The 14,008-nt window shown below is 37.6% G+C and overlaps 1 protein-coding gene across 5 annotated transcripts in view; it reads right to left on the reverse strand.

Moving 5' to 3' along the window:
* The window catches only part of VEZT (vezatin, adherens junctions transmembrane protein), a 68,133-nt gene that overhangs the window by 47,695 nt on the left and 6,430 nt on the right, over positions 1–14,008 (reverse strand). For all 5 annotated transcript variants that reach the window (XM_056339266.1, XM_056339265.1, XM_056339264.1 and 2 more), the window contains exon 2: positions 2,666–2,800. Coding sequence is in view for 4 of the 5 variants with exons in the window: in XM_056339265.1 (XP_056195240.1) it covers positions 2,666–2,800 (135 nt within the window). In the remaining variant the exon portion in view is untranslated. The remainder of the gene's footprint in view (positions 1–2,665; positions 2,801–14,008) is intronic.

Consider the following 14,008-nt stretch of genomic DNA (forward strand, 5'->3'; position numbering starts at 1 on the left):
AATACTTGAAGCTTTTAAAAGCACCATATCTTAATATTTTTGAGGTTCTTAACCCCACAGCACTTTTGTATTACATTCAGTGGAAATTATATACGTGAACAAAGCATCATACTGCTTTTACTGACTTCCACAAAAGTAATTATGCAAAATAAAATAATGCAGCTAACAAGTGATAGTCCGTGCATTGCTTCATACTAATGAACAGATAATCAGCCAATTAAATATGTCACTCTAATTTTCATTTAACAGTGGTTTAATTAAAGTCTTCCTGCATTAAGCCAGAATAGGTATCTTCAATGTAAATGGACCACAAAATTGCCAAGAGCTTTAAAGGGAAAATTTATTTTCATGTGGTTTCTTGGGGGTTATGGTGAATGCCAGCTGACAATTCTGAAGAGGGCAGTGTACCTAATATTTCCATGAATACTTTTAAAGGTAGTTTAAATTAAAAGTATAAAAATGGTGTTAAACCCTGAATTAAATTCACCCTTGTCTTGTGACCACTTACAGAAGCAATCATTATTGCAAACGCAATAGCTACCCACACCAACAGTAACTAGAAATCAATTTATTCATTAAATTTAAAATAATCTTACATTACTAGCCAAGGAAGCATGGAGACACTGTAAGAATCAGTTCTCCTCCTCCTCTCAGTTAATCTGTTTCTTGGGCTTACAAATCCTCAGCACATGAGACTTTTTCAAATGACTAATGAGTGTGTGAGGAATCTTATATAGTCTATGCAGAAAGAAGCTGAAATGAGTATCACTATATGAAACTATGATCCATCAACACTTCCCTAAATACTGATAGATGAATAAGCTTCACACTGCAGCTTCTAAAATTTCACTTCAAACACTGTGCATGTCAGTCCTTGCATGTACACCATGTGACTGTAAACATTTCAAAAATCACATTCTTCCCCCAGATCAGAAAAATATTGACTAATGTTATCCACATCAATTAATACACTTCTGAATCCTACCGCACCTATGATACTACACAGAGCAGAACAGATTAAAAATCCCACAAGAAAAAAATACTTCTGACCTAAAACAAAGGAGGAACAAGAGGGACATGTATAAAATTGAAAACATTTAGTTGAAATAAAGCTTAACTGCCACCATTACTTCGCTAACTCCTTGCAGCATCTGAGAACTGACTAGCAGATATACGTCAAGATGGCATTATTTGAGAAAATATCCTAATTAAAGCATAAGCTCTCCTTATTTGCCATATGATCACTCATCTACGAAAACCTGCAGAGAGATCTGGAGATCTCAGGGCCACTCATATCATATTGCCTGTGTTTGGGAAAAACAGGATGCTCTCCTCAGTTTACCGCCAGTTAATTGGGAGGGTAGAACATTGTGGAGCAGGAAAGGAGAAAAAGTTACAAACAAGAGGAAAGTGGTTGTGAAGCTCTAATTTGAAGATGGTTGAAAAGATATAAAGCAGGAACAAATAACTGGAAAACTGAGCTCCAGTGGAAAGTTAAAAGCCACAGAAGGCAAGAATCAGATGCCCTAAGGTGCACAAAGATGGAAGCTACCATAGATGATGGGGAGAAAGGAGAAAGAAATAGTAATTCTTCAGAGGCAATGCATCAACCCATGAATGCTTGGTTTGGGTTCTTACCTGTGAGGTGCTGCCCACCTCAGCCTGGAGTGGTCAGGACAGAGAAGTCTGCATGGAGGCCTCTCTTTCCCCTGGCACATAGTTGGAGCATGTCCACTGAAAATTGAACTCTCCACTGTGGAAGTGAGAGGCAGGCAGAACATAACTGCTCTTTGCATGCTCCATCTAGGTGCTAAGGAGAAGACAGACCAACTACTGAATTTTCAATATACTTGTTGCAAACAGATTCCTACATCAGCTGCCTCAAAAGAGGAATTTCCTCACCCACACTACAGCTCCTCATCTGAATGACATTGCCTGTACACTACTACTAACAGTAAAATAACATTTTTAATGAGGAAAAGAAAAAATGTGTAGGTCATAGTAGGTGTTAAATGGCCAAATTCTCAAGCATTTTAACACCAAAAGTCCACAAACTTTTACTTAAAATGATAGAGAAACAGGAAGTCTGAATTAATCAGCTGATGATCCTTGTCAGCTGTTACAGTTAGGAAATCACCATAACATAAGCAGAGTTCTACTACCTCATTCATATTAGTTATTGTACTTATACTTCCCAGAAATCCTCTTTCTTAATATGTTTTGTCACAGAGTAAGCTATATTTAGCAACTGAATGCCTGAGAAGGGCTGGGAACTGTAAATGTTCTGTTCCAGAAAATTACCGGGTTTATTCCCAGAATCTCATCCTAGGCTAACATAATAATATCCAGTAAATAAAATAATTTACAACACTCAAAAACCTCCTCAACAAAGTCTCCTGCTTCCCTAGCTTACATGAGTGCAAAGAAACACTCCAAACTATACCGGCAAACCATGCATTTCCAAACACATTCCCAGACTAGACAGGACAGCTGGTTGGGGTTTGTGTTTGTTTTTTGGGGTTGTTTTTTGGGTGGGAGTTCTTTTTTTTTTCTTCTTTTTAATACACTAAGAGATTTATCTTTATCCCCTCTGATTTTGCCTATTTGTGAAGTAATGTGGTTCTCTTTTGAGAAGATAAACACTCAGGAACAGGAGAATGCTCACTTTCTGGGCAGCATGCACAGTCCGCTCTTTTTGGCTTTCCACTGCTGCACATTGCTCTGCCTTCTGTGACACCGATGAACATACTTCAAAATCTGTGTGTCCCAAATCCTGCAGATAGCGGTAGAGTGGGGAATTCTAAAAGAGATTTTAAAAAGAAAAATGAGAAAAAGAAGTTAAAAATCATTCCACATTTCCCACAAAACACAACTGTAAATACAGCAGCCACACAACCAGCAACTAATTGATTGGGAGCAGCCCTGCACAGAAGGACTTTGGGATAGCGGCAGATGAAAAATTGGACATGAGCTGGCAATGCCTGTGCGCAGCCCAGAAGGCCAAATCATACGCTGGGCAGCATAAAAGGCATGGCCAGCAGGTTGAGGGAGGTGATTCTCCCTCTCTACTCCGCTCTGGTGGGACCCCACCTGGAGTACTGCATTCAGCTCTGGGGTCCTCAGTACAGGAAAGACAGGGACCTGTTGGAGTGGGTCCAGAGGAGGGCCATGAAGGTAGGGGGCTGGAACACCTCTCCTATGAGGAAAGGCTGAGAGAGCTGGGGCTGTTCAAACCAGAGAAGCAAAGGCTCCAGAAAGACCTTATTGCAGCTTTTCAATAATTAAAGAGGGCTTATAAGAAAGACAGACTTTTTACCAAGGCCTGTACGGACAGGACAAGGGGTGACAGCTTTAAACTAAAAAAGAGCAGACTTAGATCAGATACAAGGAAAAATCTTTTTACAGTGAGGGTGGTGAGACACAGGAACAGGTTGCCCAGAGAAGCTGTGGATGCCCCATCCCTGGAGTGTTCAGGGCCAGGCTGGATGGGGCTTTGAGCAAACTGATCTAGTGGAAGGTGTCCTTGCCTATGGCAGGGGGCTGGACTAGGTGGTCTTAGAAAGTCCCTTCCAACCCAAACCACTCTGTGATTCTATGTAACAGGAAAAAACCCAGCACAGTTAATAGCAAAGAAACCAAAATTTTGCTTTAAATACCTCCTTTTCCTGACCATAATGAAAGAGGCTGCAAAGCAGTCAACATACAAAACAATGGGATGAGAAGTAAGCACGTAACCGATCAACTTTTCCCACAGCAAGGTTTTTTTTAGGTTATCTGACAGGGTTCTTTAGCTTATAACTTCCATCTTTTCAATAAATAAATTATGTATTTGGCTATATTTTAAAATATTATTGTGTGGCTCCAGAACACTTAATGACACCGTTTTCCTACAGTTTATAAAAACTGATTACATTTTGAACCACTTCTACTGAAATAAACTTCAAGACTAGAGCACTTCTCTAATTTCAATAAACGAAGCCTCAGTGTAATGTGATTAGGTACTTAAGAGAGTGTTTTACAGAAATGGAAAAACAAATTAGAAAAAGGCTTCTGCTCTCTCCAAGGATGGTACTAGCACTTCTCACAAAGGAGTATCACGGTTTATTTAAAAAAACAACAACCAAACCCCTCAACTTTTTTAAGCTGCTGGCAAAACTACTGATTTACAAATAGACCTTAATAAAACTTCTTAAAGTATGGAATTCTGATCTCCAGAGAGTGGATTTTTACATGTTTAGGTATTCATACAGACTTCTGAAATTTCTTCTTGTCATCTGCATCAAATATCTAGATTTACTTAACTTATTTTTCTGTTTACAACCACATATATGGCAGTATCTGGGACAGATTTGATGGAAAGGGTACTTATGTTAACTCCAGTTCTACTCAGGACATGTGAAGAGACTTTGTTTTTAAGAAAACCTCTCAGCAATCAGTCTTAAATAACCTAGTAGTTAGGGATTCAGTTTGACCTTTGAAAAATTTTAACATCTCACGCTAGCAAACCACATAGGAAGAACACAAACCATTAACACACTATCAATGAGAAAACAAAAATACTGTAAAAAAAAAGCGAAAACTTTACGGTAAATAATGCATAGTTGTGGAGGTCTGCAAAACCACCAACAGAACATCTACTACAAATTGTTACATTAACTGTCATTAACTTGCTAGTGCAAGCTGTGAAGGCAGCTCATCTAATGTGACTGTGTACCAACATGGCCAAATCTCAAACAATTGCTTGCTGTACAATAAAACTTGGAAGCCACCATTCATACTAGCTAAACAAATTAACTTGTTACCTCTAGGAATTTTTTTAACCCCATCACCAAAGTGCTCTTTTGATCACTCTTACCTATTTAAAGCATGCAAATTCATACTTTGGCATGCTCTGCCTGAGTTACTCACAACAGATTCACTGTCCAGTCATTACCCGAAACTCAAAACACTCATACCAACTCAGAAGCACAATACCCCTCACCCACAATGACAATGACTGTGCAAAATGCTAGGACAGGTTAATGACTTGTTTCCTTGTGGGAATTTTGCCAGTGTGACAACTCAGTCCTATCTTTTTTCCAAGTACCCTTCCTCCATGGCTGAGTACTTTTTCAAATGCATCTAACTAATTAAAAAATGTGCTGCTCTGGACTGGGAAAGCAGGTATGTTTTTCTCTAAGCAGAATATGCCACTTTACCAGAATTACTTAATTAAAATGGGAAAGAAAACATAAAAGACTAGAATACTTCTCTTCTTTAAGACACTGTTAAATTTGCTTAATAACTTCAGGACAAAACTCAGAATATGAATGAATATGCATGACCTCGTTATCTTAAATGGTTTCCATAGAGAGCCAGGCTGCATGCTGCCAGCATACCTGGAACAACCTGAACACCCCCAACATGAGAGACTTTAGGGTACCATGGAGGTTTCAGTCAGAACCAGCCAGAATTTCCCCATTTAGATGAAGACACATAGACAAAATGGTGGATGAACAGATAATGTTTTATTCAAACTCATAGTTTTGATGCTCACTCCAGGCAGGACTCTAAGGAAACCGTATCTATGCTATTGGCAGACCTGTCCATCATTATGACCAAACTTGTCATAACCGAGGCCAGTCATCATTTGACACGTGATTATTCTTGTACTTTACTGGTACTCACCTACATACAGACAGCTGGCAAAACAATCCAAAAATACCACGGAGTTTTTCCATGAGTATCTCAGGGTACACCTGGCTTTGGGGTCCATGATGAGATAACTTTCTAGAAGTTGATCACGAAAACCAGTCTAATGCTGTTTAGAGTGGTTCTATTTCCTCACAAAAATGGATGAAGAAAGGCAGAAAGAGAGACACAGATGGAGACTGTCCACTGAAGACAGAGAGATTTAGGCAGAATCCTGAACGCTACATGAAGTGAAAAATTACACAAATATAAGAGCCCAATTCTTCCTTCTTACTGCGTATTTGACAACATCAAACCCTCCCATTTAACTGTAATTAGTACATTTTCTGCTCTATAGAAATAGTGAAAAATACACCATCTCTCCAAGTGCTAATGAAACTTCAGCCCCTAGCTAGGAAGAATAATTTTATTTGTTCTTGCAATCAAGGTAGAATACAAGCACCTTACTAGCTTTACGTAAATCCCTTCTGATTAACTTTTTGAAGGCTTTTAATGGGGTCTCATTATGGGTAGATTGCAATTTTTTATCACTGCTCAGAACTGGAAATCAGTTTTCTGACTATTGAGTTAGCAAATTATAATTAAAATTTAACTTGAATGTTTAGCACATATTCCTTCAAGTAGATAAAGGTTGTTCTCTTTTGCTTTCTCAGAAAGTACTCAGGGTGCATTAATCCTCCTCTAACACATTTCTCTGGCTCCACGTGCTTTCTCTTCCACATTTTTTCTAAAAGATTATTAGCAGAACTTAAGTATGCATTGGAAAATCTCATTTTTTATTAACTTAAATGACCAAGAACTATGCTGCAACTAAAATCCCTTATGCTGTAAGTAAAACCACCATTGTTCCTCTTTCTGAATCCATCAGAAGCATGTAAGATGTGGGTGAAGAAAGCACTGAATAAGAAGTGGGTTGAGGTACTCGTGAAATTAGATTATTAAATACCTTAATGAACCAATCATAAAATTCTTCCTTTAAGAGTGAAGGCTTTTGTGTAGCACACATAGCTTTATATTTTGCTCAGATAATCTGAAGATTGCACTCCCATTACAAATATCACTGATGGCATACATATATTAGCCTATGCTAACATAAAAGCACATAGGATTGATTGATTGATTGTATTTCACATCCTAGATACTGCTCAACAACCTAGATACAGCTTTACAAGTGACAGCCTTGTCAATATTGTTTCTTGTAAAGCTGTTTGGTCTGTATAACTCACTGAGGATATCTCCACCAGTCTACAGCAAATTTCTCCCATGGCATGTATAACAGGTAGAAAATCCAATAAAAGAATCTTAAAAAGTTGAAGGGTAGATTTTATATATGTGAACATTCACACTAAGTTCCAATATTATCAAAGAATCAGAAAATTATCAATTATGCAACTACAGAACTGCAGTATGATACTTAATACCCTATTCTATATACTGCTTGTTTCAGTACAAGAGACACTTAATGCTTACAAACCATCCTTCATTTCCACAAAGCTTTAGAAACAATAATTAAATTTCATAATGTGTCTGATGTCCCACAAATTATAGCTCTGAATTTCTAGCTTACATCCTTACCCAAGCCTTCCACTTGTAAATGCCTTCTTTGCTATAAAAAAAAATCACAGATATGCACATATTCTTGCACATGCACTGCTAACTGTGAGAAAAGTTCCTTGGTTTAAATTCATGCCATCATTCATCAGCATTGTCAGGTTCAGCTGTTTTCAGCTGCAAATTCTGTGATAATATTAAAATAATGTACTTCTTGGCTGGAGAAAACAGGAGGGATCTGTCTTTTTTCCTCCTAATTTTCTTTGCCCAAAATTCATGCATTCTTTTTCAAACAGTCCAACATTAAAAAAAAAAAAAGAAGCACAACTGATTTTACATTTCTGCATGTATTACAGATACTATACTTTTAGTTTAAGAAATTCGGGACATACCAGAAAGTTTATCCTTGCAAGCAGTGATAGGTTATAATTTAAAAAAAAAATAATAAAGAGGTTTACTTGAGAAAGCTTTTATGTTACTATGTGAATGAAAAGGACTGCAAATTTGTTTCAGCGGCCATTATAAAAAGGAAATTTAAATATAAAATCTCATCTTCCTATTTATACAGCATCACATTATTCTACAGGAATTATTTCATGTGTTTTGAGATCTTTACTTTCAACCACTCGCAACTTAGATAATAACTAGAATAGTTAGTATTGCTTATGTTTGACAGTCAGGTTCATTTATTTCTAGTTGTCTCTGGCAGAATTACAAGGTAATGTACAAATTAAAGAAGAAAAAAGGTTTAATAATAAGCTTATTGTTATGTTACCATCACACTGCCAGTTACTGATGGGAAATACTATCTAAAGTAAGTGAGGGTACCAAGACAAGGTTTTTCAGCAGTATGCTGTATTTATTTCTGCAGTTTCTTCTACGTTTCTTCTAAGTCACTTTCTGAGACCACCTAGACACAAAAGATAGGCATTACATTTACAGCCAGGGCATCTTTTTATTATGCTACTTGTTCAAAATGTGTGCTGCAAAAGGAAAACAGTTCCAGGACAGACAGAAGAAAAAATGGCATTATTCTTTGGTGTACTTTGTACAGATTATACATGGAAAATCTTGTTATTAAGTGAAGCAATGTAGTCAGAAACAGCTGATGTACTGAGTAAGAATATACTTTTTGAAGAGTTAGGGTTTTCTGGGGACTCAGCAGAAACTGACAACAAAAAACTCACCCATCTTTCTGAGACTTTTCTAATTTACTACAGTCAGTCATATGCAAAGCCATTCAATTGTAACTAGACATTTATAGTACAGTATAGTATAGGTTTATATAAAATCCCATTTCCAGAATCAAGAAAGAAAATTCTTTCCTCCTCATTCGTAACTCACTGAACATCTTTATTTTAGATCCATACTGCTAAAATTTCACTCACATACATATGTTTAATTGCAACTCTCATTTTTCATTGTTGGAAGTGGTTGAGTCTCATTCTAAACCCAAGATATATTATGCAGGATTAAAGAACTGCCCACTAAATTAGTTTTGTTCTTTAACACTTTCCCAATGCTTATTAGTACTGCTTGCAATACAGCACTGACTTGGTTAGAAAAAGCCATCACCTAAACTGAAGACCAAACATTGTGTTTGCAACTGTAAGCCTACAGTAAAAACAAATACAAAAAATCAAAGCCAAGCCAAACATTGAAAGCTAATCAAACATACATAAAATTGCCTACTGCTATGTGATGGAAAGCTTGTTACAGCAGTGAATTCCCTAGCTTCAGGAAAGAGCTTACTTTTGATAAATGTCTATTCAAATACTTACATCTATTGCAGCCCTGCAAGCACAGATACTGCACTTAAATATGTAAAGGCATTTTGTGCATGTTCTGAGAAAAATATTTGCAATCACACATCAGATTAAGACACTGTTAGCTTTCAGTCTTTTTACAGTAGCATCTGAAAATCAAAGCCACACCCAAATTATTTTTGCTGATGCATCATGAAGTAAATGACTCAGGATTTCTCCATTAGAGACAGGAGCTTCCCACACCCGATGTTCTTTACTATGATAAAATTTACCACCTAGTAACCCCCTGCTTTAGTTTCCAAGAATAGGTAATGGAGCAGATTAACCTTAAAAGTAATATTTAATGCTACTGCACAAAATAAGAGGTTTAAAGATCTCTTGAAATATGGGTATGTTTTTCCAAAGCTGAGGTTTCCAATATGCCCAAAACACAGTGGGAGCTTAAACCACCTCCAAAATAACTACAAGATACGAATTATCTTTTTTTATTGTTAAACATTTCTACCACAGAGACAGCAAAGGCTAAGATACGCTGAACAGGTAGCAAAACTCAGAACAAAATAAACAGTATTCAATCTTCCCCCATCTCTCGAAACACAGATTTGAAGAAGTTGAGCTAACACTTACAGACAGCGCGATCTTTGTCTCCTGGAATAGGGTATTCCATTTTTCTCTTCGGTACTGCTCCCATGCACCTGATAGAAACTCGCCCACCTCCCCGTTTCTTTCCACTTGTCCCTCCAGGATGACCCGAGCCGAGGATGAGAAGCAGCCGTCAGTCTAATTGCACCTGTGCCCCTGCACAGTAGCATTTTCCTGACAGCATCAGTGGATGCAGTTTGAAACTTCCCAGGACTGTGCAATTTCTCCTGACTAATGTGCCTTTCTAACTTGGGGGAGGGAGACAAGGATGACAGATTGCTAAAGGCTTTTAAAAAGATACCGCTTGAAAGAATTATTGCACATCGATCTTATATGCAGCCATTAATAAGACTTTCCAAGCAACAGTATCTAAAAGCCTCGGTCATATTCTCCTGGCTGGTAACCACCTCCTCCTGTGCTCCGACTGACAAAGAGCCAGGCGCTGACAGGGCTAATATTAGACAATGACTTCAAGGCAGTGAAAGAGTCATTTAAATTTCCTATTCTGCTTTCACTGCCACAGGAGCATAGACCTTGGTTTCTCCAGCATCACTGTATCATCTGATTTAGAAACAGGCTCCGAAAACTACTTTGAAGTCATTAATCTATTACTGTTCCCAAATATTTTCCAATGCACAATATGCATCTAATTCTGCATGCACCCAAATGTCCCGAAGAGTTAGGAAAGTTTTATAGCCTGTGTATAGTTCCTTATCACTGGATCTGTAATACAGGAAAGCTCTTTTTTTTTTTGCATTTTCAGCAGGTGACTGCATATTATTGCCATAACGGCAAAGTCTTAGAAAAAAATAGTACGTACTAGACAAAGCACTGAAACTCACCGAGAGCTCTGGACTATTTACCTTATCAAAAATGTACCTGTGAATACAGGTGAAAAGTTGAGCAGGACCTTTCTGACAAGGACAGAGATGAAAAATACCTTGAACAATTGAAAATAAAAGTGCAAGACTGGGTAACAGGCCAGCCAGACTCTGTACCTGGAGCTTTGAATGGGAAATCACTGATCATGCAGGTCATCAGACTAGGCTGATACAGGAAAACTGGTTTGTTTTATACCACTTACTAACAACTCACAGATTTTTACCCCTCAATTACATTCAAAACTAAATTCATTAAATTATTGCCTCTTGTAAACCAGTGGAGTATTTCTGAAACATTTTGGAAACCTCTTTAAAACACCAGCTCCAAAAAATTAACTTGTTTATCCATTATAAATCATGTTAATTCTGACTCCTAATGACAACACAGTGTAAGCAAATATCTTTACTGAAATGAAAAACATCCAAGAAACTAAAGAGACTGTCACATGATAAAGACTAAAAGAAAAGTACAGTGAGTCATTCTTTTTATTCATGTGTCTCAAGGAAGTTTATTCATGACTTGAAGTTGTGAGGGCAGTACTGCAGTATTAACCCTCCTGTAAACACGACCTCAGAACAATTAATATAGAGGAGGATTAAAAAATTTTTGGACTAACAGACCTCAAATGTACTATGGATCATCATGTACTTTTGGCTTCAAAATTTCTATTAAAAATAATAAAGGCAATATGGGTTTACACACCATATGGCCTATATAATACTTTTCTCTATCCTTTCAGATATGACATCAGTGCGATCCAAAAACATCTGATGAATTTACTTGCCTCCACAACAAGAATGTTTTTTACACAGCTTTAAATTTGCAGTTTCATTTATTTTTCTCTCCAGTATCACCTGCCTCCTAGTCACGTGACGAAAAGGAGCACTGTCTGTCCTCCCCTTCCTCTTAGTGGACTGCTGAGAAGCAAAATACCCGCAACAGTCCATCCATCACTAGTCCAGGCACCTCCACAGTACACGGCAATTTGCAGCAGGGATATCTCCCCAAGCTGCATTTACATGGTCAATTTAAGCTGCCATTACCAGTGGGTGCAGATGAAAGCTGCAGTACCATTTTAGAACACTAATGGCAATATTTATATAGTCAAATGGTGAGATGGAACAAGGAACTGATCTGATTGTAAAAAAAATAAAAACTCTTTTTTTTTTTTTTTTTTTTGTCTTTCTTAGCCAGGTTAGTTTACAGTCTAACCAGTCTCCGGAGCTAATTTACAGTATCACCCACAAATCCAGGTGCCAGCATAAGGAAGAGGATGGGATTAAGCCTGAAAAGAGGAGTGAAGCCTGAACATCTCTTCCAGCAACAGCCCACACTTAGGCAGACAAAGCATAGTCTCAGAACCACCTCATCAGAATGACAAGTGAACGGTGGTTGTGACAGAACTGTGCATTTAAAACTGACTTTATTTCAGCTTTTTATGTATGAAATGAAAACACTACATATTTAGCCCACCCAATATTTGGTGAGAAAAATCCTGTTGAGGGAACATTACTGACACTACCATTGACATTGTTTGACTGTTCTTTTTCAGCTTCCTCTTAACATTTGAGATGTTATTTTTTAGAATACTCATTTATAAGCCCGATGCTTGACAAAAATCACATTACTTTGCAAGTACTGACGTTTTCAGGGTTTTGAATGAATGTGACTTAAAATTTTCATCACAACAAAAAGTTTCTGAGGTTAGGTTACTTGGAGTTTTCATCTGGGTTTGTTTCATTTTTTAAACTAATTTTAGAACAGCTCAATTTAGGTGGAGAAAGCATTTGTGAAAACAAACATCACTGAGTGTTTCGATAAAAGCTACATTTGGTTGTTATAAGGGTTCAGATGAGGATTTGAACATCTCAATTTAATGATGCACAGTATTCCCAAGAAATACCTATTGGAGTCATGTTTTACTACTGTAGGCATGCAGAGAACAAATCAGCTAAAGGCTGTTTTGAAGATAGTTGTATTATGCTGGGAAAGGTGGTGTCTCTTGCTGGAATCTTAAATCTTACAGAAGTATGTATATCAGATCATTATACGTAGGCATTCTCCATGCCTCTCAGCACCAAGCAGCTCCTTGGCTTGTAGCCTAAATTAGCAGTGAGTGCTGTCTTTCTGAACCTGACATTTGAACACATTATGATCTTGTCCAGTATTTCCCAAGCACTTTTGTTTCATGTCCCTCCTAAACAGACTCCACCATTCCTACAACCTCCCCACAGAGGCCAGACCCAGTGCCAAGCAGCTGCCAGCTCTGCTGGGCCCTGGTGCTTCCTTTCTCTCTCAGGATGGCACGCTGTTCATGGAGCACTTCTCCACTGTTTTCAGGCCTCATTTTTCACATTAGCTTCTTCCACCACAGCAAGAAGACAAAGAATGCAGACCATGTCTCTCCAAACCCTGGAGAGGGTAATTCCATTTCTGTGCATATTTTCTGCCAATGATGATGACTGCTTGAGCAAGGGCTGGCTGGGAAACAAGAGCACCTGTTATACGTTCAAAATCTTTGTTCTGAGTTTGTGGGTTCCAATTCTAGGTTCAGTACAGCTGTGTTCAGTATTTCACATAGATACAAACTTTTGAATTTGGACACGAGATTTTTTTTTCCTCTCTTTGTGTTCATCCCCAGCTTGTTTTCTTTTTAGATACAGATTAGTATGGATATGAGGTCTGATGCAGATAGGCTAGCCAAAGAAAGTCTCATTTTGTTAATTTGGTATTATTCTCTTATTTGTGCAAAACAAAACTTGAAGTCAGGAAAGCTCACACACACAATTTATATTGTATTTTTCAGTTTGGGATTTCTAACAGTACAAACAATAAATCCCAAATTTAAAAGTCTGGAACCATACTTATGATCAGATTCTCTAGATCTAGAATAAAATATCAGATTCAACAACCACACTCAGCCAGCCTTTAGTGGGGCTATTATTTAACATGAATTTCCATTAGTACTGAAATAGCTAGTGAATAGCAATATTAAGTAAATAATATGGACAGAACTGGTTGCAGGAATGGCACAAGACTCATGAGTTAATTAAAACAATGTCTCAAGTGAGGGGAACTTACTTTCCTAATTAAAATTTTAAAAACTTGAGAGATGTTTATGGCAATGAAATTAATCCAGTGGTATATTTTATACAATTCTACATGCAAAGCTTTATTTTTCAAACATTGTGTATGAAAATGCCCTTAAAAATCTAAGGTGGTGGCAGTTTGACATTGTGGGTGTCAAAATCTCTTTTTTTTTCTGTGCAATCTGGTGAAAAATCTTGCATGGATTAACTTTCTTCTGCAAACACAGCATTAAAATGGAAAACAGCAAAAAGTCAGCTCCAATCCTTCCAGCAGTACCATGCACGTGACACAGGAAGTCTTTCTGGGATTAGGTTCCAATGATGGTCTGGGCAAACCTGAAGAAAGGAGCATCTCATACAAGAGGAAAAGCTGAAAGAGCTGGGACT

The sequence above is a fragment of the Falco biarmicus genome, chromosome 5 (assembly GCF_023638135.1).
Source record: "Falco biarmicus isolate bFalBia1 chromosome 5, bFalBia1.pri, whole genome shotgun sequence".
Taxonomy (NCBI): Eukaryota; Metazoa; Chordata; class Aves; order Falconiformes; family Falconidae; genus Falco; species Falco biarmicus.